Source organism: Oncorhynchus nerka, linkage group LG12, assembly GCF_034236695.1.
Source record: "Oncorhynchus nerka isolate Pitt River linkage group LG12, Oner_Uvic_2.0, whole genome shotgun sequence".
Taxonomy (NCBI): Eukaryota; Metazoa; Chordata; class Actinopteri; order Salmoniformes; family Salmonidae; genus Oncorhynchus; species Oncorhynchus nerka.
In genome coordinates, this window is record NC_088407.1 from 89,837,732 (window position 1) to 89,862,378 (window position 24,647).

General features: G+C 44.9%; 1 protein-coding gene across 1 annotated transcript in view; it reads left to right on the plus strand.

Annotated features, from left to right (window-relative positions):
* The window catches only part of ezra (ezrin a), a 51,057-nt gene that overhangs the window by 4,222 nt on the left and 22,188 nt on the right, over positions 1-24,647 (plus strand). Inside the window, exons 2-6 of the mRNA XM_065025941.1 lie at positions 4,227-4,310; positions 6,793-6,888; positions 10,645-10,767; positions 10,891-11,042; positions 21,164-21,247. Coding sequence (XP_064882013.1) covers positions 4,227-4,310; positions 6,793-6,888; positions 10,645-10,767; positions 10,891-11,042; positions 21,164-21,247 — 539 coding nt within the window. The remainder of the gene's footprint in view (positions 1-4,226; positions 4,311-6,792; positions 6,889-10,644; positions 10,768-10,890; positions 11,043-21,163; positions 21,248-24,647) is intronic.

Consider the following 24,647-nt stretch of genomic DNA (forward strand, 5'->3'; position numbering starts at 1 on the left):
AATACAACCCATATCTATGCTTATTTATTTTCCCTTGTGTACTTTAACTATTTGTACATTGTTACAACACTGTATATATATATATATATATATATATATGTCATATATGTCAATGTCATATTATATATATATATATATATATATATATAATATGACATTTGTAATGTCTTTATTGTTTTGAAACTTCTGTATGTGTAATGTTTACTGTTCATTTTTATTGTTTATTTCATTTTTGTATAATATCTGCCTCACTTGCTTTGGCTAACACATGTTTCCCATGCCAATAATGCCCCTTGAATTGACAGAGAGAGACAGAGAGAGAGTGGTACACAAGTACTGTTCTGTGTGTTGCTATATTGCCTGGCCTTGCACCTCTTTATGTACAGATGCCACATCTTAATTTGATAGCACTGTTGTTGCAGACATGTTCCTGCCATGCAGGAAATGCAAACTTATAGTGCATGCAAGGTTTAAAATGCTTCTAAAGTTTGTAATTTCACCTTTCAAATGTCAGACTTGAAACAGGGTCAAATTAAGATGCAGCATCTGTATCATATCAATGGTATATATTATATAAAGTATATATTATATAAAGTGCCATCGGAAAGTATTCAGACCCCTTGACTTTTTTAACATTTTGGTAGGTTGCAGCATTATTTTAAAATGGATTAAATAGTTTTTTTCCACCTCATCAATCTGCCTGCACATAATTGCCCGTAATGACAAAGCAAAAACAGGATTTTAGAAATGTTTGATAATTTATAAAAAAAAATTTAAAAAACTGATATCACATTTACATAAGTATTCAGACCCTTTACTCAGTACTTGGTTGACGCACCTTTGACAGCGATAAGAGTCTCAAGTCTTCTTGAGTATGACGCTACAAGCTTGGCACACCTGTATTTGGGGAGTTTCTCCCATTCTTCTCTGCAGATCCTCTCAAGATCTGTCAGGTTGGATGGGGAGCGTCGCTGCACAGCTATTTTCAGGTCTCTCCAGAGATGTTAGATCAGGTTCAAGTCTGGGCTCTGGCTGGGCTTCTCAAGGACATTCAGAGACTTGTCCTGAAGCCCTTCCTGCAATGTCTTGGCTGTGTGTTTAGGTTCGTTGTCCTGTTGGAAGGTGAACCTTCACCCCAGTCTGAGGTCCTGAGTGCTCTGGAGCATGTTTTCATCAAGCATCTCTCTGTACTTTGCTCCGTTCATCTTTGCCTCGATCCTGACTAGTCTCCCAGTCCCTTCCACTGAAAAACATCCCCACAGCATGATGCTGCCACCACCAGGCTTCACCGTAGGGATTGTGCCAGGTTTCCTCCAGATGTGACGCTCGGCATTCAGGCCAAAGAGTTCAATCTTGGTTTCATCAGACCGGAGAATCATGTTTCTCAAGGTCTGAGAGTCTTTAGGTGCCTTTTGGCAAACTCCAAGCGGGCTGTCATGTGCCTTTTACTGAGGAGTGGCTTCCGTCTGGCCACTGTACCATGAAGGCTTGATTGGTGGGTTACTGTAGAGATGGTTGTTCTTCTGGAAGTTTCTGCCATCTCCACAGAGGAACTCTAGAGCTCTGTCAGAGTGACCATCGGGTTCTTGGTCACCTCCCTAACCAACGCCGTTCTCCCACGATTGCTTTGTTTGGCCGGGAGGCCAGCTCTAGGAAGAGTCTTGGTGGTTCCAAACTTCTTCCATTTAAGAATGATGGAGGTCACTGTGTTCTTGGGGACCTTCAATGCTGCAGAAATGATTTGGTACCCTTCCCCAGATCTGTGCCTTGACAGAATCCGGTCTCGGCGGTCTATGGACAATTCCTTCGACCTCGTGGCTTGGTTTTTACTCTAACATGCACTGTCAAGTGTGGGACCTTATATAGAAAGGTGTGGGCCTTTCCAAATCATCCAATCAATTGAATTTACCTCAGGTGGGATACCAATCAAATTGTAGAAACATCTCCAGGATGATAAATGGAAACAGGATGCACCTGAGCTCAATGTCGAGTCTCACAGCAAAGGGTCTGAATAGTTATGGAAATAAGGTGTTTCTGTTTTTTTTTATTTTTAATACATTTGCAAAAATAAAAAAAAAAAACAGTTTTTGCTTTGTCATTATGGGGTATTGTGTGAAGATTGCTGAGGCTGTAACGTTACAACATTTGGAAAAAGTCAAGGGGTCTGAAAGTACTGTGAAAATAAAAGATCGTCTGAAAGTACTGTACCTTTAAAAGATGTCTTGGCTGAAAATAGGCAAGACATCTTTTCAATAATCCACAATCTCTCTGCCTACAATCGTTTTCCATGGTAGAAAATCTGATTATGATACCTGGTCTGTATTGAAGAAGCAGTCTGTTACAATACTCATCCTTTTTCATAAGTCTTATTTCTAAACCACTGTGAAATATATTTTGTACCTCAAAATATTGTATTTTCAGCTGTTTGAAGCTGAAATAGAGCACGTAGAACAGATCTACAGCTTCTTAGACTGGCTTTCAATGAGAATGACAGCTCTATAACACACATTTCTATGTGAATTTGGTTGGGTCGCCCAAAAAGTTCAATATTGCAGCTTGAAGTGATTGTGATATCTGTCTATCCCTCCTCAGTAACAGATTAAAGGCAGTCCCTCAGTAACAGTGTAAGGGTAGTCCCTCAGTAACAGTGTAAGGGTAGTCCCTCAGTAACAGTGTAAGGGTAGTCCCTCAGTAACAGTGTAAGGGTAGTCCCTCAGTAACAGCGTAAGGGTAGTCCCTCAGTAACAGTGTAAGGGTAGTCCCTCAGTAACAGTGTAAGGGTAGTCCCTCAGTAACAGTGTAAGGGTAGTCCCTCAGTAACAGTGTAAGGGTAGTCCCTCAGTAACAGCGTAAGGGTAGTCCCTCAGTAACAGCATAAGGGTAGTCCTCAGTAAGTCCTCAGTGTAAGGGTAGTCCCTCAGTAACAGTGTAAGGGCAGTCCCTCAGTAACAGCGTAAGGGTAGTCCCTCAGTAACAGTGTAAGGGTAGTCCCTCAGTAACAGTGTAAGGGTAGTCCCTCAGTAACAGCGTAAGGGTAGTCCCTCAGTAACAGCATAAGGGTAGTCCCTCAGTAACAGCATAAGGGTAGTCCCTCAGTAACAGCGTAAGGGCAGTCCCTCAGTAACAGTGTAAGGGCAGTCCCTCAGTAACAGTGTAAGGGTAGTCCCTCAGTAACAGCGTAAGGGCAGTCTCTCAGTAACAGCGTAAGGGTAGTCTCTCAGTAACAGCGTAAGGGTAGTCCCTCAGTAACAGCGTAAGGGTAGTCCCTCAGTAACAGTGTAAGGGCAGTCCCTCAGTAACAGATTAAGGGTAGTCCCTCAGTAACAGTGTAAGGGTAGTCCCTCAGTAACATATTAAGGGCAGTCCCTCAGTAACAGTGTAAGGGTAGTCCCTCAGTAACAGATTATTGGCAGTCCCTCAGTAACAGATTAAGGGCAGTCCCTCAGTAACAGATTAAGGGCATATTTGGTTTCTACCACCTCATAAAACTTGCCCACCCCTAGACGTTGAGGTTCATGTTTTTCTTGAGAGAGACATCTGTACTTTGGCAAGCGTCGAATGCGTTGTTATGTCAACCTTGCAGGCCCTGCTAGTCCAAAGTCTACTGAGATAGTAGTTAGCAATTAGAGATGGTTTATGAGGAAATTACATCACAGCAGCACCACAAAAGGTATAGTTTACCTTAAACAATGACATTATTTATGTTTCCTTACCTTGAAAGTAGGTGTATGGACTAGAATAGATTGCGATCTACATTCTGTCTCTGTATACACAGCTACAGCCACTATTAACTAACGTCAGCTGACTAAATCAACTATGAGAGAATGAATGAACTAAGCCTCAATGAACCTTTATCCCCAAAATCACCTCAAAGTAACTTCAAATCAAGTCACTGAGTTGCACAATACCTTCTGAAGGTGAAAAGGGTTGCAATCATTCAACAAAGTATATTGGAGAAGAAAGCGTGCACCGTCGGATGAGCTGTATTCTGTGTATTCTGTGTTTTCTGTGTATTCTGTGTATTCTGTGTATTCTGTGTTTTCTGTGTATTCTGTGTACTCTGTACTCTGTGTATTCTGTGTGTATTCTGTGTATTCTGTGTTTTCTGTGTATTCTGTGTATTCTGTGTAATGTAAGTTCATGTCAGCACCACTTGACCAGCTCAGATTCCTGGTACATGGAAACGTTGCTGGTGAATAAAGGCGGTTCTTATTCTGAATCTCCAGGTCAATGTCCGGATCACCACAATGGATGCTGAGCTGGAGTTCTCCATTCTTCCCAGCACCACCGGCAAACAGTTGTTCGATCAGGTCAGTTCACATTCACTAACTAACTAACTCTCTGTCTCACACACACACACTCCCTCACTAACTAACTAACTAACTAACTAACTCTCTGTCTCACACACACACACACTAACTAACTAACTAACTAACTAACTAACTAACTAAGTCTCTCTCACACACACACACTCCCTCCCCCTCCCTCCCTCCCTCACTAACTAACTAAGTCTCTCTCTCACACACACACTCCCTCCCTCACTAACTAACTAACTAACTAAGTCTCACTCACTCACTCACTCACTCACTCACTCACTCACTCACTCACTCACTCACTCACTCACTCACTCACTCACTCACTCACTAACTAACTAACTCACTAACTAACTAAGTCTCACACACACACACACACTCACTCCCTCACTAACTAACTAACTAAGTCTCACACACACACACTCCCTCCCTCACTAACTAACTAACTAACTAACTAACTAACTAAGTCTCACTCACTCACTCACTCACTCACTCACTCACTCACTCACTCACTCACTCACTCACTAACTAACTAACTAACTAACTAACTAACTAACTAACTAACTAAGTCTCACTCACTCACTCACTCACTCACTCACTCACTCACTCACTCACTCACTCACTCACTCACTCACTCACTCACTAACTAACTAACTAACTAAGTCTCACTCACTCCCTCACTAACTAACTAAGTCTCTCTCACACACACACTCCCTCCCTCACTAACTAACTAACTAACTAAGACTCACTCACTCACTCACTCACTCACTCACTCACTCACTCACTCACTCACTCACTCACTCACTCACTCACTCACTCACTAACTAAGTCTCACTCACTCCCTCACTAACTAACTAACTCTCTGTCTCACACACACACACTCCCTCACTAACTAACTAACTAACTAACTCTCTGTCTCACACACACACACACACTCCCTCACTAACTAACTAACTAACTAACTAACTAAGTCTCTCTCACACACACACTAAGTCTCCCTCCTCCCTCCCTCCCTCCCTCCCTCCCTCCCTCCCTCCCTCCCTCCCTCCCTCCCTCCCTCCCTCCCTCCCTCCCTCACTAACTAACTAAGTCTCTCTCACACACACACACTCCCTCCCTCACTAACTAACTAACTAACTAAGTCTCACTCACTCACTCACTCACTCACTCACTCACTCACTCACTCACTCACTCACTCACTCACTCACTCACTCACTAACTCACTAAGTCTCACACACACACACACACACTCACTCCCTCACTAACTAACTAACTAAGTCTCACTCACTCACTCACTCACTCACTCACTCACTCACTCACTCACTCACTCACTCACTCACTCACTCACTCACTCACTCACTCACCACTCAAACTAACTAACTAAGTCTCACACACACACACTCCCTCCCTCACTAACTAACTAACTAACTAAGTCTCACTCACTCACTCACTCACTCACTCACTCACTCACTCACTCACTCACTCACTCACTCACTCACTCACTCACTAACTAACTAACTAAGTCTCACTCACTCCCTCACTAACTAACTAACTAACTAACTAACTAACTAACTAAGTCTCACTCACTAACTAACTAACTAACTCACTCACTAACTAACTAACTAAGTCTCACTCACTCCCTCACTAACTAACTAAGTCTCTCTCACACACACACACTCCCTCCCTCACTAACTAACTAACTAACTAAGTCTCACTCACTCACTCACTCACTCACTCACTAACTAACTAACTAAGTCTCACTCACTCCCTCACTAACTAACTAAGTCTCTCTCACACACACACACTCCCTCCCTCACTAACTAACTAACTAACTAAGTCTCACTCACTCACTCACTCACTCACTCACTCACTCACTCACTCACTCACTCACTCACTCACTCACTCACTCACTCACTCACTCACTAACTAACTAACTAACTAACTAACTAACTAAGTCTCACTCACTAACTAACTAACTAACTCACTCACTAACTAACTAACTAACTAAGTCTCACTCACTCCCTCACTAACTAACTAAGTCTCTCTCACACACACACACTCCCTCCCTCACTAACTAACTAACTAACTAAGTCTCACTCACTCACTCACTCACTCACTCACTCACTAACTAACTAACTAAGTCTCACTCACTCCCTCACTAACTAACTAAGTCTCTCTCACACACACACACTCCCTCCCTCACTCACTCACTCACTCACTCACTCACTCACTCACTCACTCACTCACTCACTCACTCACTCACTCACTCACTAACTAACTAAGTCTCACTCACTAACTAACTAACTAACTAACTAACTAACTAACTAACTAACTAAGTCTCACACACTCCCTCACAAACTAACCCGTCTCATTATAATGACCATGTTGTAGGAAAAGGTGAACAAGGTTTTGTAAAAATCGTCTCTCCAGTGTAAAATTTTTATTTTGTTTTTCTCTCTGTCTCCTCTGTTTTCTCCAGGTGTCCAGAACGGTCGGTCTGCGGGAGCTCTGGTACTTCGGCCTGCTGTTCGTCAACAACAAAGGGTTCCAAACATGGCTGAAGTTTGATAAAAAGGTAAGTTGGTATGTGTGATCCAGTGGTTACAGCTCTGTATGCCTGAGTCGACATGGGTTGGAACCCGACTCCGTGCTCTGTATGCCTGAGTCGGCGTGGGTTGGAACCCGACTCGCTGCTCTTTGCCTGAGTCGGCGTGGGTTGGAACCCGACTCGCTGCTCTTTGCCTGAGTCGGCGTGGGTTGGAACCCGACTCGCTGCTCTTTGCCTGAGTCGACGTGGGTTGGAACCCGAATCGCTGCTCTGTATGCCTGAGTCGGCGTGGGTTGGAACCCGACTTGCTGCTCTTTGCCTGAGTCGGCGTGGGTTGGAATCCGAATCGCTGCTCTGTATGCCTGAGTTGACGTGGGTTGGAACCCGACTCCCTGCTCTGTATGCCTGAGTCGACGTGGGTTGGAACCCGAATCGCTGCTCTGTATGCCTGAGTCGGCGTGGGTTGGAATCCGACTCGCTGCTCTTTGCCTGAGTCGGCGTGGGTTGGAACCCGACTCGCTGCTCTTTGCCTGAGTCGGAGTGGGTTGGAATCTGACTCGCTGCTCTTTGCCTGAGTCGACGTGGGTTGGAATCTGACTCGCTGCTCTGTATGCCTGAGTCGACGTGGGTTGGAACCCGAATCGCTGCTCTGTATGCCTGAGTCGGCGTGGGTTGGAATCCGACTCGCTGCTCTTTGCCTGAGTCGACGTGGGTTGGAACCCGAATCGCTGCTCTGTATGCCTGAGTCGGCGTGGGTTGGAATCCGACTCGCTGCTCTTTGCCTGAGTCGGCGTGGGTTGGAACCCGACTCGCTGCTCTGTATGCCTGAGTCGGCGTGGGTTGGAACCCGACTCGCTGCTCTTTGCCTGAGTCGGCGTGGGTTGGAACCCGACTCCCTGCTCTGTATGCCTGAGTCGGCGTGGGTTGGAACCCGACTCCCTGCTCTGTATGCCTGAGTCGGCGTGGGTTGGAACCCGACTCCCTGCTCTGTATGCCTGAGTTGGCGTGGGTTGGAATCCGACTCCCTGCTCTGTATGCCTGAGTCGGCGTGGGTTGGAACCCGACTCCCTGCTCTGTATGCCTGAGTCAGCGTGGGTTGGAACCCGACTCGCTGCTCTGTATGCCTGAGTCGGCGTGGGTTGGAACCCGACTCCCTGCTCTGTATGCCTGAGTCGGCGTGGGTTGGAACCCGACTCGCTGCTCTTTGCCTGAGTCGGCGTGGGTTGGAACCCGACTCCCTGCTCTGTATGCCTGAGTCGGCGTGGGTTGGTGGGTGAGTGGAACCCGACTCCCTGCTCTGTATGCCTGAGTCGGCGTGGGTTGGAACCCGACTCCCTGCTCTGTATGCCTGAGTCGGCGTGGGTTGGAACCCGACTCGCTGCTCTTTGCCTGAGTCGGCGTGGGTTGGAACCCGACTCCCTGCTCTGTATGCCTGAGTCGGCGTGGGTTGGAACCCGACTCCCTGCTCTGTATGCCTGAGTCGGCGTGGGTTGGAACCCGACTCGCTGCTCTTCCTATCTAAATTATGATGGCTACACCTTAAGCTGCACAGTGACACCTAAATGAAGAATCAACACAGCCGTTGATACGTAGTGCCATCTGACATACATAGCTCACCATTATGTACTGTATAAGTGCGCTGTAATGTTAGGAACTGCCCTAAGGACACAAATCATGTTTATTTGAATGGAATGGTTTCAAACACTATGGTCCCACTTATTCCATTCTAGACATAACAATGTAACCTACCCCTGATTTATTGTGTAGGTCAGTGGTATTCAAACTATTTCAGGGAGGGACCCCATTGGTTTCTGTCAGAATTTATGCGACCCCATTGGTTTCTGTCAGAATTTATCGCGACCCCATTGGTTTCTGTCAGAATTTATCGCGACCCCATTGGTTTCTGTCAGAATTTATCGCGACCCCATTGGTTTCTGTCAGAATTTATGCGACCCCATTGGTTTCTGTCAGAATTTATGCGACCCCATTGGTTTCTGTCAGAATTTATGGCGACCCCATTGGTTTCTGTCAGAATTTATGGCGACCCCATTGGTTTTTGTCAGAATTTATCGCGACCCCATTGGTTTCTGTCAGAATTTATCGCGACCCCACCTCCAATGACACAACCTTAAAATCTGTACATTTCGAATTTTTACATTGATGGGTTCGGATTTCTAAACTTTTAAATATTGATAATCATCAGTTATAGTAGAGACATGAGGGGTGCCGTAGTCTGGTTTCCACACCAGGAGTTAATGGGTATCGGTAGGAGGAAGGTATATGGTGGAGGCAATTTTAAGCTTGGAATGTACTGAGTGAAGGAAAGATGATCACATGGTTGCAGTCACTGATAATGGTGGAGAGATGTGGTTTAGTGAGGAATGGGGGTCGAGGTCAGGTCAGGTCACATTAAGGGAGAAGGAACAGTCACTTCCTGCCTAGCAATAAGGATGTAATGTTTAGAGAGAGTCCACCCAAATTAGGGTGTATTTGCAAATAAATTCATTAAATATCCTACAATGTGATTTTCTGGATTTTTTTTCTTTCTCATTTTGTCTGTCATAGTTGAAGTGTACCTATGATGAAAATTACAGGCCTCTCTCATCTTTTTAAGTGGGAGAACTTGCACAATTGGTGGCTGACTAAATACTTTTTTTGCCCCACTGTATATTACCACTGGTGAATACATGTCTTTGTCTTGTGCAGCTTGTACCAACCCAGTGGGTGAAGACATGTCTTTGTCTTGTGCAGCTTGTACCAACCCAATGGGTGAAGACATGTCTTTGTCTTGTGCAGCTTGTACCAACCCAGTGGGTGAAGACATGTCTTTGTCTTGTGCAGCTTGTACCAACCCAATGGGTGAAGACATGTCTTTGTCTTGTGCAGCTTGTACCAACCCAGTGGGTGAAGACATGTCTTTGTCTTGTGCAGCTTGTACCAACCCAATGGGTGAAGACATGTCTTTGTCTTGTGCAGCTTGTACCAACCCAATGGGTGAAGACATGTCTTTGTCTTGTGCAGCTTGTACCAACCCAATGGGTGAATAAACTCCGTTTAAGCTTTACTAATCAACATATGACCTTCAATTCATTGCAACAAAAAAAAATCCAATTCATTTACTCAATAACATTTTATTTTTCAAATGATCTCTCTCAGAAACGTGTGTGTATATTGTCCCAGATATTCATCTCTACTCTTTGGTTTTTTATTCCTAAATAAATACATATTTTGGCAGCCCCACTGCTGTTTCCCCTGACGTTCAATACCACTGACATGGGGGTTACTCATGTCATAACCACACCCCATCATCCCCTCTCCTCTCCTCCTCTCTCCCTCTCCTCCCCTCTCATCCTCTCTCCTCTCTGACCCATCCTCTCCTCTCATCTCCTCTCTCCTCTCCTGTCTCCCTCTCCTCTCTGACCCATCCTCTCCTCTCCTCTCCTGTCTCCCTCTCTTCTCTGACCCATCCTCTCCTCTCATCTCCTTCCCTTTCCTCTCTCCTCTCCTGTCTCCCTCTCCTCTCTGACCCATCCTCTCCTCTCCTCTCCTGTCTCCCTCTCCTCTCTGACCCATCCTCTCCTCTCCTGTCTCCCTCTCCTCTCTGACCCATCCTCTCCTCTCCTCTCCTCCCCTTTCCTCTCTCCTCTCCTGTCTCCCTCTCCTCTCTGACCCATCCTCTCCTCTCCTCTCCTGTCTCCCTCTCTTCTCTGACCCGTCCTCTCCTCTCATCTCCTTCCCTTTCCTCTCTCCTCTCCTATCTCCCTCTCCTCTCTGCCCCCCCAGGTGATATCCCAGGAAGTAAAGAAAGAGGTTCCTCTCAAGTTCCGTTTCCGGGCCAAGTTCTACCCAGAGGACGTGGCTGAGGAGCTGATCCAGGAGAGCACCCAGAAACTGTTCTTCCTGCAGGTAACACACACACACACACACACACACACACACACACACACACACACACACACACACACACACACACACACACACACAGACCCCCTCCCCCAAGTGATCCAGACGTTTGTCTCCCACCTCCAGGTGAAGGAGGACATCCTAACTGATGAGGTGTACTGCCCTCCAGAGTCTGCTGTTCTGCTAGCCTCCTACTCTGTACAGGCCAAGTTTGGAGACTTCAATAAGGAGACACACCAGAATGGTTACCTGACCAATGAACGCATGCTGCCCAAGAGGTGAGTCAGTGAGGAGCAGGGGGTAAATGAACCTCCAGATGGACAGGGGGTAAATGAACCTCCAGATGGAGCAGGGGGTGGATGAACCTCCAGATGGAAAGGGGGGTGGATGAACCTCCAGATGGAGCGGGGGGTGGATGAACCTCCAGATGGAGAAGCAGCAGGGGGTGGATGAACCTCCAGATGGAGAAGCAGCAGGGGGTGGATGAACCTCCAGATGGAGAAGCAGCAGGGGTGGATGAACCTCCAGATGGAGAAGGGGGTGGATGAACCTCCAGATAGAGCAGGGGGTGTATAAACCTCCAGATGGAGAAGGGGGTGGATGAACCTCCAGATGGAGAAGGGGGTGGATGAACCTCCAGATGGAGAAGGGGGTGGATGAACCTCCAGATGGAGCAGGGGGTGGATGAACCTCCAGATGGAACAGGGGGTGGATGAACCTCCAGATGGAGAAGCATTAGGGGGTGGATGAACCTCCAGATGGAGCAGGGGGTGGATGAACCTCCAGATGGAGAAGGGGGTGGATGAACCTCCAGATGGCAGCTGTATGACTTGTTCACTACAGAATTAATACCCATATATCTAATATATATATAATACCAAGAAGTGTTCTCACTTCCTGTTATTTCATGGCAAAATTAGCATCATAAGCAACAGGTGTATGGTGTGGTATATTTACGACATGCTGTCTGTGCTTGAGGTTAGGTGTTATATTACAGTAAGATGTGTGCTTGAAGTAAGGTGTTATATTACAGTAAGACATGTGCTTGAGGTAAGGTGTTATATTACAGTAAGACGTGCTTGATGTGGGTGTTATATTACAGTAAGACGTGCTTGATGTGGGTGTTATATTACAGTAAGACGTGCTTGATGTGGGTGTTATATTACAGTAAGACGTGCTTGATGTAAGGTGTTATATTACAGTAAGACGTGCTTGATGTGGGTGTTATATTACAGTAAGACGTGCTTGATGTAAGGTGTTATATTACAGTAAGACGTGCTTGATGTGGGTGTGCATTACACAGCCTCACGAAACCTACAGTACCGTATGTGATATCAACAGAGAAGTGTATTTTCTGGGTGATTTTTAAATATTGACTGGCTCTCGTCAAGCTGCCCACTCAAGAAAATGCTTCAAACTGTAACCAGTACCTGCAACCTGGTTCAGGATGTCAGTCAACCTACCAGGGTAGTTACAAACAGCACAGGAATGAAATCAATATGTATTGATCACATCTTTACTAATGCTGCAGAAATGTGCTTGAAAGCAGTATCCAGATCCATAGGATGTAGTGATCAGTATATAATATCCATATCTAGGAAAACCACAGTTCCAAAGACTGGGCCTAATATAGTGTATAAGAGGTCAGGCTGGGCCTAATATAGTGTATAAGAGGTCAGGCTGGGCCTAATATAGTGTATAAGAGGTCAGACTGGGCCTAATATAGTGTATAAGAGGTCAGGCTGGGCCTAATATAGTGTATAAGAGGTCAGACTGGGCCTAATATAGTGTATAAGAGGTCAGACTGGGCCTAATATAGTGTATAAGAGGTCAGGCTGGGCCTAATATAGTGTATAAGAGGTCAGACTGGGCCTAATATAGTGTATAAGAGGTCAGGCTGGGCCTAATATAGTGTATAAGAGGTCAGGCTGGGCCTAATATAGTGTATAGGAGGTCAGGCTGGGCCTAATATAGTGTATAAGAGGTCAGGCTGGGCCTAATATAGTGTATAAGAGGTCAGGCTGGGCCTAATATAGTGTATAAGAGGTCAGGCTGGGCCTAATATAGTGTATAAGAGGTCAGACTGGGCCTAATATAGTGTATAAGAGGTCAGACTGGGCCTAATCTAGTGTATAAGAGATCAGGCTGGGCCTAATATAGTGTATAAGAGGTCAGACTGGGCCTAATATAGTGTATAAGAGGTCAGACTGGGCCTAATATAGTGTATAAGAGGTCAGACTGGGCCTAATATAGTGTATAAGAGGTCAGACTGGGCCTAATATAGTGTATAAGAGGTCAGGCTGGGCCTAATATAGTGTATAAGAGGTCAGACTGGGCCTAATATAGTGTATAAGAGGTCAGGCTGGGCCTAATATAGTGTATAGGAGGTCAGGCTGGGCCTAATATAGTGTATAAGAGGTCAGGCTGGGCCTAATATAGTGTATAAGAGGTCAGGCTGGGCCTAATATAGTGTATAAGAGGTCAGACTGGGCCTAATATAGTGTATAGGAGGTCAGGCTGGGCCTAATATAGTGTATAAGAGGTCAGGCTGGGTCTAATATAGTGTATAAGAGGTCACAAAATACATTTTGTAGAGATTCCTATGTTGATGATGTAAAGAATAGTTGCTGGTCTGTGGTGTGTAATGAGGAGCAACCAGATGGTGAACTTGACACATTTATGAAATTGTTTATTCCAGTTACTAATAAACATGCACCCATTTTAAGAAAATGACTGTAAAAACTGTTAAATCCTCGTGGATTGATGAGGAATTGAAAAATTGTATGGTTGAGAGGGATGATGCTGTTACGGTTTTCTTGAGTTGAAGGAGAGGCGGACCAAAATGCAGCGTGGTTTCTATTCATGGTACTTTAATAAAGACACATGAACAAACTAACAAATCAATAAACGTAACGAGAAAACCTAACAGCCTATACTGGTGCACAAACAAACACAGAGACAGGAACAATCACCCACAAAACCCAACACAAAACAGGCTACCTAAATATGGTTCCCAATCAGAGACAATGACTAACACCTGCCTCTGATTGAGAACCATATCAGGCCAAACATAGAAATAGACAAACCAGACACACAACATAGAATGCCCACCCAGATCACGTCCTGACCAACACTAAAACAAGGAAAACACATACGAACGATGGACAGAACGTGACAGATGCAAAAGGAATGGAAATTAAGTCTGACTGTACAATTGATTGGCAAACGTATTGCAAATTTAAAAATCACGTGAATAAACGAAATAAAAATAAACTATACTATGAAACAAAAATAATTGATATAAAGAATGATAGTAAAAAGATTTGGAGCACATTAAATGAAATTTTGGGAAAAAAGGCAAACTCTGCTCCATCATTCATTGAATCAAATGACTCATTCATTACAAAACCCACTGATATTTCCAACTACTTTAATGATTTTTTCATTGGCAAGATTAGCAAACCTAGGCATGACATGTCAGACAATAAAAGCTGACACTACACATCCAAGTATATCGGACCAAATTATGAAAGACAAGCATTGTCCTTTTGAATTACGTAAAGTCCGTGTGGAAGAAGTGAAAAAAGGATTGTTGTCTATCAACAATGACAAGCCACCAGAGTCTGACAATCTGGATGGAAAATGACTGAGGATAATAGCAGATGATATTGCCACTCCTATTTGCCACATCTTCAATTTAAGCCTACTAGAGCCCTCAGGCCTGGAGGGAAGCTAAAGTCATTCCACTACCTAAGAATAGTAAAGCCCCCTTTACTGGCTCAAATAGCCGACCAATCGGCCTGTTACCAACCCTTAGTAAACTTCTGGAAAAATGGTGTTTGACCAGAAACAATGCTATTATACAGTAAACAAATTGACAACAGACTTTCAGCTGATAGGGAAGGACATTCAACAAGCACAACACTTACACAATGACTGATGATTGGCTGAGAGAAATTGATGATACAATGATTGTGGGGGCTGTTTTGTTAGACTTCAGTGCAGCTTTTGACATTATTGATCACAGTCTGCTGCTGGAAAAACGTATGTGTTATGGCTTTACACCCCCTGCTATAATGTGGATAAAGAGTTACTTGTCTAACAGAACACAGTGTTCTTTAATGGAAGCCTCTCCAACATAATCCAGGTAGAAGCAGGAATTCCTCAAGGCAGCTGTTTAGGCCCCTTGCTTTTTTCAATCTTTACTAACGACATGCCACTGGCTTTGAGTAAAGCCTGTGTGTCTATGTATGTGGATGACTCAACACTATACACGTCAGCTACTACAGCGACTGAAATGACTGCAACACTTAACAAAGAGCTGCAGTTAGTTTCAGAATAGGTGGCAAGGAATAGGTTAGTCCTAAATATTTCAAAAGCTAAAAGCATTGTATTTGGGAAAAATCATTCACTAAATCCTTAACCTCAACTAAATATTGTAATAAATCATGTGGAAATTGAGCAAGTTGAGGTGACTAAACTGCTTGGAGTAACCCTGAACTGTCATGGTCAAAACATATTGATGCTGTAGTAGCTAAGATGGGGAGAAGTCTGTCCATAATAAAGCGCTGCTCTGCCTTCTTAACAACACTATCAACAAGGCAGGTCCTACAGGCCCTAGTTTCTACCTTCTTAACAACACTATCAACAAGGCAGGTCCTACAGGCCCTAGTTTCTACCTTCTTAACAACACTGTCAACAAGGCAGGTCCTACAGGCCCTAGTTTCTACCTTCTTAACAGCACTATCAACAAGGCAGGTCCTACAGGCCCTAGTTTCTACCTTCTTAACAACACTGTCAACAAGGCAGGTCCTACAGGCCCTAGTTTCTACCTTCTTAACAACACTATCAACAAGGCAGGTCCTACAGGCCCTAGTTTCTACCTTCTTAACAGCACTATCAACAAGGCAGGTCCTACAGGCCCTAGTTTCTACCTTCTTAACAACACTATCAACAAGGCAGGACCTACAGGCCCTAGTTTCTACCTTCTTAACAACACTATCAACAAGGCAGGTCCTACAGGCCCTAGTTTCTACCTTCTTAACAGCACTATCAACAAGGCAGGTCCTACAGGCCCTAGTTTCTACCTTCTTAACAACACTATCAACAAGGCAGGTCCTACAGGCCCTAGTTTCTACCTTCTTAACAACACTATCAACAAGGCAGGTCCTACAGGCCCTAGTTTCTACCTTCTTAACAACACTATCAACAAGGCAGGTCCTACAGGCCCTAGTTTCTACCTTCTTAACAGCACTATCAACAAGGCAGGTCCTACAGGCCCTAGTTTCTACCTTCTTAACAACACTATCAACAAGGCAGGTCCTACAGGCCCTAGTTTCTACCTTCTTAACAACACTATCAACAAGGCAGGTCCTACAGGCCCTAGTTTCTACCTTCTTATCAACACTATCAACAAGGCAGGTCCTACAGGCCCTAGTTTCTACCTTCTTAACAACACTATCAACAAGGCAGGTCCTACAGGCCCTAGTTTCTACCTTCTTAACAGCACTATCAACAAGGCAGGTCCTACAGGCCCTAGTTTCTACCTTCTTATCAACACTATCAACAAGGCAGGTCCTACAGGCCCTAGTTTCTACCTTCTTAACAACACTATCAACAAGGCAGGTCCTACAGGCCCTAGTTTCTACCTTCTTAACAGCACTATCAACAAGGCAGGTCCTACAGGCCCTAGTTTCTACCTTCTTATCAACACTATCAACAAGGCAGGTCCTACAGGCCCTAGTTTCTACCTTCTTAACAACACTATCAACAAGGCAGGTCCTACAGGCCCTAGTTTCTACCTTCTTATCAACACTATCAACAAGGCAGGTCCTACAGGCCCTAGTTTCTATCTTCTTAACAACACTATCAACAAGGCAGGTCCTACAGGCTCTAGTTTCTACCTTCTTAACAACACTATCAACAAGGCAGGTCCTACAGGTCCTAGTTTCTACCTTCTTAACAACACTATCAACAAGGCAGGTCCTACAGGCCCTAGTGTTGTCTCACCTGGACTACTGTTCAGTCGTGTGGTCAGGTGACACAAAGAGGGACTTGGGAAAATTGCAAATGGCTCAGAACAGGACAGCGCGGCTGGCCCTTGGATGTACACAGAGAGCTAACATTAATGAGATGCATGTAATTCTCTCATGGCTCAAAGTGGAAGAGAGATTGACTTCATCACTACTTGTTTTTGTAAGAGGTATTGACCGAGCTGTCTGTTTAAAATACTTGCACACAGCTTGGCCACCCATGAAGAGTAGCTGCTGCCTTGGCAGGAACTAATGGGGATCCATAATAAACCCCAGGAAGAGTAGCTGCTGCCTTGGCAGGAACTAATGGGGATCCATAATAAACCCCAGGAAGAGTAGCTGCTGCCTTGGCAGGAACTAATGGGGATCCATAATAAACCCCAGGAAGAGTAGCTGCTGCCTTGGCAGGAACTAATGGAGATCCATAATAAACCCCAGGAAGAGTAGCTGCTGCCTTGGCAGGAACTAATGGGGATCCATAATAAACCCCAGGAAGAGTAGCTGCTGCCTTGGCAGGAACTAATGGAGATCCATAATAAACCCCAGGAAGAGTAGCTGCTGCCTTGGCAGGAACTAATGGGGATCCATAATAAACCCCAGGAAGAGTAGCTGCTGCCTTGGCAGGAACTAATGGGGATCCATAATAAACCCCAGGAAGAGTAGCTGCTGCCTTGGCAGGAACTAATGGAGATCCATAATAAACCCCAGGAAGAGTAGCTGCTGCCTTGGCAGGAACTAATGGGGATCCATAATAAACCCCAGGAAGAGTAGCTGCTGCCTTGGCAGGAACTAATGGGGATCCATAATAAACCCCAGGAAGAGTAGCTGCTGCCTTGGCAGGAACTAATGGGGATCCATAATAAACCCCAGGAAGAGTAGCTGCTGCCTTGGCAGGAACTAATGGGGATCCATAATAAACCCCAGGAAGAGTAGCTGCTGCCTTGGCAGGAACTAATGGGGATCCATAATAAACCCCAGGAAGAGTAGCTGCTGCCTTGGCAGGAACTAATGGGGATCCATAATAAATACACATACAGTGCATTCGGAAAGTATTCAGACCCATTGACAATTTCCACATTTTGTTTTACGTTACAGCCTTATTCTAAAATGGATTCAATTGTTTTTCCCCTCATCAATCTACACACAATTCCCCATAAAAAGCAAAACTGTTTTTTACAAATGTTTACAATTTTATTCTAAATAAAAAACTGAAATGTACGTAAGAATTCAGACTCTTTACTCAGTACTTTGTTGAAGCACCTTTGGCAGTGATTACAGCTTTGAGTCTTCTTGGGTATGACGCTACAAGATTTGCACACCTACATTTGGGTAGTTTCTCCCATTCTTTCCTGCAGATCCTCTCAAGCTCTGTCAGGTTGGATGGGGAGCGTTGCTGTACAGCTATTTACAGGTCTCTCCAGTGATGTTCAACTGGGTTCAAGTCCGGGCTCTGGCTGGGCCACTCAAGGACATTCAGAGACTTGTTCCGAAGCCCCTCCTGCATTGTCTTGGCTGTGTGCTTAGGGTCGTTGTCCTGTTGGAAGGTGAACCTTCAACCCAGTCTGAGGTCCTGAGCACTCTGAGCCGGGTTTCATCAAGGACCTCTCTGTACTTTGTTCTGTTCATCTTTCCCTCAATCCTGACTAGTCTCCCAGTCCCTGACACTGAAAAAAATCCCCACAGCATGATGCTGCCCCCACCATGCTTCACCGTAGGGATGGTGCCAGGTGTCCTCCAGACATGATGCTGCCATCACCATGCTTCCCCATAGGGATGATGCCAGGTGTCCTCCAGACATGATGCTGTCACCACCATGCTTCACCGTAGGGATGGTGCCAGGTTTCCTCCAGATGTGATGCTTGGCATTCAAGTCAAAGAGTTCAATCTTGGTTTCATCAGACCAGAGAATCTTGTTTCTCATGGTCTGAGAGTCCTTTAGGTGCCTTTTGGTAAACTGCCAGCGGGCTGTAATGGGCCTTTTACTGAGAAGTGGCTTCTGTCTGGCCACTCTACCATAAAGGCTTGATTGGTGGGGTACTGTAGAGATGGTTGTTCTTCTGGAAGGTTCTGCCATTTCCACAGAGGAACTCTGGAGCTCTGTCAGAGTGACCATCAGGTTTGTGGTCACCTCCCTGACCAAGGCCCTTCTCCTCCGATTTTCAGTATGGCCGGGCGGCCAGCTCTAGGAAGAGTCTTGGTTGTTCCAAACTTCTTCCATTTAAGAATGATGGAGGCCACTGTGTTCTTGGGGACGTTCAATGCTGCAGAAATGTTTTGGTACCCTTCCCCAGGTCTGTGCATCGACACAATCCTGTCTCGGAGCTCTACAAACAATTTCTTCCACCTCATGGCTTGGTTTTTGCTCTGACATACACTGTCAACTGTGGGACCTTCTATAGAAAGGTGCCTTTCCAAATCATATCCAATCAATTGAAGTTACCAAAGGTGGCCTCCAATCAATTCGAGTCTCATAGCAAAGTGTCTGAATACTTACGAAAATAAGGCATTTCTGGGGGGGGGGGGGGGTGGTTCTAATACATTTCCCTCCATTTCTAAAAGCCTATTTTCACTTTGTAATTATGGGGTATTGATGTGATGTCGTTATGGGGTAGTGTGATGTCGTTATGGGGTAGTGTGATGTCGTTATGGGGTAGTGTGATGTCGTTATGGGGTAGTGTGATGTCGTTATGGGGTTGTGTGATGTCGTTATGGGGTAGTGTGATGTCGTTATGGGGTAGTGTGATGTCGTTATGGGGTAGTGTGATGTCGTTATAGGGTAGTGTGATGTCAATATGGGGTAGTGTGATGTCGTTATGGGGTAGTATGATGTCGTTATGGGGTAGTGTGATGTCGTTATGGGGTAGTGTGATGTCGTTATAGGGTAGTGTGATGTCAATATGGGGTAGTGTGATGTCGTTATGGGGTAGTGTGATGACGTTATGGGGTAGTGTGATGTCGTTATGGGGTAGTGTGATGTCGTTATAGGGTAGTGTGATGTCAATATGGGGTAGTGTGATGTCGTTACGGGGTAGTATGATGTCATTATGGGGTAGTGTGATGTCGTTATGGGGTAGTGTGATGTCGTTATAGGGTAGTGTGATGTCAATATGGGGTAGTGTGATGTCGTTATGGGGTAGTGTGATGTCGTTATGGGGTAGTGTGATGTCGTTATAGGGTAGTGTGATGTCGTTATGGGGTAGTGTGATGTCGTTATAGGGTAGTGTGATGTCGTTATGGGGTAGTGTGATGTCATTATGGGGTAGTGTGATGTCGTTATGGGGTAGTGTGATGTCGTTATGGGGTAGTGTGATGTCGTTATGGGGTAGTGTGATGTCGTTATGGGGTAGTGTGATGTCGTTATGGGGTAGTGTGATGTCGTTATAGGGTAGTGTGATGTCGTTATGGGGTAGTGTGATGTCGTTATGGGGTAGTGTGATGTCGTTATAGGGTAGTGTGATGTCATTATGGGGTAGTGTGATGTCGTTATGGGGTAGTGTGATGTCATTATGGGGTAGTGTGATGTCATTATGGGGTAGTGTGATGTCGTTATAGGGTAGTGTGATGTCGTTATGGGGTAGTGTGATGTCGTTATGGGGTAGTGTGATGTCATTATGGGGTAGTGTGATGTCGTTATAGGGTAGTGTGATGTCGTTATGGGGTAGTGTGATGTCGTTATAGGGTAGTGTGATGTCGTTATGTGGTAGTGTGATGTCATTATGGGGTAGTGTGATGTCGTTATAGGGTAGTGTGATGTCATTATGTGGTAGTGTGATGTCATTATGGGGTAGTGTGATGTCGTTATAGGGTAGTGTGATGTCGTTATGTGGTAGTGTGATGTCGTTATGGGGTAGTGTGTAGATTGATGAGGATCTTTTTTTTATCCATTCAACAATAATGGAAAAAGTCAGAGTTTGAATAGTTTCCGAAGACACTGTGTGTGTGTGTGTGTGTGTGTGTTAGTGTGTCTTTCAGAGGTGATAAACAGAAGACACATTTCCTGACTGAAAAGAAAATGGACTAATAAAGTCTTCTTCTTCTCCTTCTTCTCTTCTTCTTCTTCTTCTTCTCCTTCTTCTCCTTCTTCTTCTTCTCCTTCTTCTTCTTCTCCTTCTTCTCCTTCTTCTTCTCCTTCTTCTTCTTCTTCTTCTCCTTCTTCTCTTCTTCTTCTTCTTCTCCTTCTTCTCCTTCTTCTTCTTCTCCTTCTCCTTCTTCTTCTCCTTCTTCTTCTTCTCCTTCTCCTTCTTCTTCTTCTTCTCTTCTTCTTCTTCTTCTCCTTCTTCTTCTTCTTCTTCTCCTTCTTCTTCTTCTTCTTCTTCTTCTTCTTCTTCTCCTTCTCCTTCTTCTTCTCCTTCTTCTTCTTCTCTCAGAGTGCTGGATCAACACAAGCTGTCTAAAGAACAGTGGGAGCAGCGGATCCAGACCTGGCACGAGGAACACAGAGCTATGCTCAAGTAAGTGTGAACGCTAATTACAGTTAGGATCCAGACCTTTCCCACCAATTACATTTAGGATCCAGACCTTTCCCACCAATTACAGTTAGGATCCAGACCTTTCCCACCAATTACAGTTAGGATCCAGACCTTTCCCACCAATTACAGTTAGGATCCAGACCTGGCACGAGGAACACAGAGCTATGCTCAAGTAAGTGTGAACGCTAATTACAGTTAGGATCCAGACCTTTCCCACCAATTACAGTTAGGATCCAGACCTTTCCCACCAATTACAGTTAGGATCCAGACCTTTCCCACCAATTACAGTTAGGATCCAGACCTGGCACGAGGAACACAGAGCTATGCTCAAGTAAGTGTGAACGCTAATTACAGTTAGGATCCAGACCTTTCCCACCAATTACAGTTAGGATCCAGACCTGGCACGAGGAACACAGAGCTATGCTCAAGTAAGTGTGAACGCTAATTACAGTTAGGATCCAGACCTTTCCCACCAATTACAGTTAGGATCCAGACCTTTCCCACCAATTACAGTTAGGATCCAGACCTGGCACGAGGAACACAGAGCTATGCTCAAGTAAGTGTGAACGCTAATTACAGTTAGGATTCAGACCTTTCCCACCAATTACAGTTAGGATCCAGACCTGGCACGAGGAACACAGAGCTATGCTCAAGTAAGTGTGAACGCTAATTACAGTTAGGATTCAGACCTTTCCCACCAATTACAGTTAGGATCCAGACCTGGCACGAGGAACACAGAGCTATGCTCAAGTAAGTGTGAACGCTAATTACAGTTAGGATCCAGACCTTTCCCACCAATTACAGTTAGGATCCAGACCTGGCACGAGGAACACAGAGCTATGCTCAAGTAAGTGTGAACGCTAATTACAGTTAGGATCCAGACCTTTCCCACCAATTACAGTTAGGATCCAGACCTGGCACGAGGAACACAGAGCTATGCTCAAGTAAGTGTGAACGCTAATTACAGTTAGGATCCAGACCTTTCCCACCAATTACAGTTAGGATCCAGACCTTTCCCACCAATTACAGTTAGGATCCAGACCTTTCCCACCAATTACAGTTAGGATCCAGACCTGGCACGAGGAACACAGAGCTATGCTCAAGTAAGTGTGAACGCTAATTACAGTTAGGATCCAGACCTTTCCCACCAATTACAGTTAGGATCCAGACCTGGCACGAGGAACACAGAGCTATGCTCAAGTAAGTGTGAACGCTAATTACAGTTAGGATTCAGACCTTTCCCACCAATTACAGTTAGGATCCAGACCTTTCCCACCAATTACAGTTAGGATCCAGACCTTTCCCACCAATTACAGTTAGGATCCAGACCTTTCACCACAATTACAGTTAGGATCCAGACCTTTCTCACCAATTACAGTTAGGATCCAGACCTTTCTCACCAATTACAGTTAGGATTCAGACCTTTCCCACCAATTACAGTTAGGATCCAGACCTTTCCACCAATTACAGTTAGGATTCAGACCTTTCCCACCAATTACAGTTAGGATTCAGACCTTTCCCACATTCAGACCTTTCCCACCAATTACAGTTAGGATTCAGACCTTTCCCACATTCAGACCTTTCCCACCAATTACAGTTAGATCCAGACCTTCCCACATTCAGACCTTTCCCACCAATTACAGTTAGGATTCAGACCTTTCCCACCAATTACAGTTAGGATCCAGACCTTTCCCACATTCAGACCTTTCCCACCAATTACAGTTAGGATTCAGACCTTTCCCACCAATTACAGTTAGATTCAGACCTTTCCCACCAATTACAGTTAGGATTCAGACCTTTCCCACCAATTACAGTAAGGATTCAGACCTTTCCCACCAATTACAGTTAGGATTCAGACCTTTCCCACCAATTACAGTTAGGATTCAGACCTTTCCCACCAATTACAGTTAGGATCCAGACCTTTCCACCAATTACAGTTAGGATTCAGACCTTTCCCACCAATTACAGTTATGATTCAGACCTTTCCCACATTCAGACCTTTCCCACCAATTACAGTTAGGATCCAGACCTTTCCCACATTCAGACCTTTCCCACCAATTACAGTTAGGATTCAGACCTTTCCCACCAATTACAGTTAGGATCCAGACCTTTCCCACATTCAGACCTTTCCCACCAATTACAGTTAGGATTCAGACCTTTTCCCACCATTACAGTAAGGATTCAGACCTTTCCCACCAATTACAGTTAGATTCAGACCTTTCCCACCAATTACAGTTAGGATTCAGACCTTTCCCAACAATTACAGTAAGGATTCAGACCTTTCCCACCAATTACAGTTAGGATCCAGACCTTTCCCACCAATTACAGTTAGGATTCAGACCTTTCCCACCAATTACAGTTAGGATTCAGACCTTTCCACTAATTACAGTTAGATTCAGACCTTTCCCACCAATTACAGTAAGGATTCAGACCTTTCCCACCAATTACAGTTAGATTCAGACCTTTCCCACCATTTACAGTTAGGATTCAGACCTTTCCCACCAATTACAGTTAGGATCCAGACCTTTCCCACCAATTACAGTTAGGATTCAGACCTTTCCCACCAATTACAGTTATGATTCAGACCTTTCCCACATTCAGACCTTTCCCACCAATTACAGTTAGATCCAGACCTTTCCCACATTCAGACCTTTCCCACCAATTACAGTTAGGATTCAGACCTTTCCCACCAATTACAGTTACAGTTAGGATCCAGACCTTTCCACCACATTCAGACCTTTCCCACCAATTACAGTTAGGATTCAGACCTTTCCCACCAATTACAGTTAGGATCCAGACCTTTCCCACCAATTACTCCAGTTAGGATCCAGACCTGGCATCGAGGAACACTTTCCCAGTTAGGATCCAGACCCTTACAGTTAGGATCCAGACCTTTCCCACCAATTACAGTTAGGATCCAGACCTTTCCCACCATTACAGTTAGGATCCAGACCTTCCCATGCCTGTAAGTGTGAACGCTAATTACAGTTTCCAGACCTTTCCCACCAATTACAGTTAGGATCCAGACCTTTCACGAGGAACACAGAGCTTCAGTAAGTTGAACGCTAATTACAGTTAGGATCCAGACCTTTCCCACCAATTACAGTTAGGATCCAGACCTTTCCCACCATTACAGTTAGGATCCTTTGCCCACGCTAATTACAGTTAGGATTCAGACCTTTCCCACCAATTACAGTTAGGATCCAGACCTGGCACGAGGAACACAGAGCTATGCTTAAGTGTGAACGCTAATTACAGTTAGGATTCAGACCTTTCCCACCAATTACAGTTAGATCCAGACCTGGCACGAGGAACACAGAGCTATGCTCAAGTAAGTGTGAACGCTAATTACAGTTAGGATCCAGACCTTTCCCACCAATTA